This window comes from Trichosurus vulpecula, chromosome 8, assembly GCF_011100635.1.
Source record: "Trichosurus vulpecula isolate mTriVul1 chromosome 8, mTriVul1.pri, whole genome shotgun sequence".
Classification (NCBI taxonomy): Eukaryota; Metazoa; Chordata; class Mammalia; order Diprotodontia; family Phalangeridae; genus Trichosurus; species Trichosurus vulpecula.
Window position 1 is genome coordinate 44,993,941 of NC_050580.1, and position 1,875 is coordinate 44,995,815.

A 1,875-nucleotide genomic window follows, 5' to 3' on the forward strand; every position below is an offset into this window, starting at 1 on the left:
CGCACTGGTCTAAGAGTGATAACTCAATAGCATAAGTTATCAATTTGTTGTCTTTTCAGTTGGGAGTGGGAACATTAAACATCATTAAAATGCTTGTTAACTGAACAGGAAAATAAAATAAAACAATCACAAAGAAATCACATGTATGTCCCTGACATCACTCATGCCTCACCCTTACTGAACTGAGTATATAGATGTCTAGCTTCTGCATTGTAATTGCACCCCTTCATTTCCTTCCATGGTGAACATTGTCTGATTTTTGGTTAAAATCTGGCAATAAAAAGTCATTCTTTCTTCCTTTCTCAGGCTTTGTTCAATGCCCTCAAGTGCTTAGTGCATCCATCAGGCAGCCATCAAGGATACAACAGTCACTTCTAGCTAATCTGGACTAATCAAGCCCCCAACCCCATCCCCCAAACCCATGGCTCTTAATAACCAGACATGGGTCACTGAATTCATCCTACAGGGCTTTTCTCAAAACCCCCACCTTGAAATCTTCTTCTTTTGTCTCTTCCTGTTCTTCTATGCCCTGGGTGTTATCGGCAACTCCCTCATCATTGCTTCAGTTTGGGTCACTTCAGGTCTTCATACACCCATGTATTTTTTCCTGATTAACTTGGCCTTGTTGGATATCATTTGCACAACCACAGTGGTGCCCAAGTTGTTGGAGAACCTGGTGGAGGAGAAGAAAGCCATCTCCTTTGTTGGGTGCATGACCCAGGTCTATGTCTTCTCTTGGGCTTTAGGTTCTGAGCTCCTTCTCTTCACAGCTATGGCTTATGATAGGTATGTGGCCATTTGCCGGCCCCTACATTATAGCACTCTGATGAACAACAAGATCTGTGGAGTGTTGGTGACTGGGCTGTGGATTGTGGGTGGGCTGGATTCTGGAATGCACACAGCAATGCTGGCACAATTGTCTTTCTGCGGTCCTAACATAATTGATCACTTTTTCTGTGAGATCCCCCCAATCTTGACCCTATCTTGTTCCTCAACAAAGGTGAATGAGCTTATGACCCTTGTGACAGATCTTGTCTTGGGTGGTACCAATTTCTTTCTGACCACAATGTCCTATGGCTTTATCATTGCCAATATCTTGAAGATCCGGTCTGAAGAGGGGAAGAAGAGGGCATTCTCTACCTGTTCCTCCCACCTCATGGTGGTCACCATGTACTATTTTGCTGTATTTTGTGCCTATATAAGTCCAAGTGCTAGCTATTCTCCTGAAAAAGGGAAGGCCATGGCTGTTCTGTATACCACGCTGAGCCCTGCTGTAAATCCACTAATCTATACTCTGAGGAACAAGGATGTCAAAGCAGCCCTAAGAAAGCTCTTTGTGAGGTGGTTCTCATTTTAGGGTGGCTTGAAATGTTGATGCACTTCAGATCCTAGGCCTTTTCTCTGTCAAGGAGTCTTAACCAAGGATCCATGACCTTAAAAACTATTTTTTTCTTGATAACTGTATTTCAGTGTAAAAATGGAGTGCCAGATCGAGTGTTGGACCTGGAGTCTGGAAGAACTGAGCTCAAATCCAGCCACAGGCACTTAATAGCTTGAGCAAGTCATTAACTTCTGTCTATCTTAGTGTCTTCATCTGTAAAGTGAGAACAGTAATAACATTTCCATGTCAGGGTTCTTGTGAGGACAAAATGAAATAATATTTGTAAAATACTTTTCAAACATTAAAGAATTATATAAACAACACAATTATTTCTCCTTTTGTAATCTATGTATTTTATTTAAAAGGATTGTTTAGAGAAGGGGTCCCTAGACTTCACCAAAACACCAAAGCGTTCTATAATAAAAAAAAAAATTAAGAACTCCTCCTCTAAATAGTCATGAATGAAAGAAAAATGAAAATCACTACAAATGTAA

General features: G+C 41.0%; 1 protein-coding gene across 1 annotated transcript; it reads left to right on the forward strand.

Annotated features, from left to right (window-relative positions):
- Positions 1–421: 421 nt before the first annotated feature.
- LOC118829487 (olfactory receptor 13A1-like) lies at positions 422–1,357 on the forward strand. The gene has a single exon (XM_036736488.1). The coding sequence runs from the start codon at positions 422–424 to the stop codon at positions 1,355–1,357; it is 936 nt and encodes a 311-aa protein (XP_036592383.1).
- Positions 1,358–1,875: the final 518 nt, after the last annotated feature.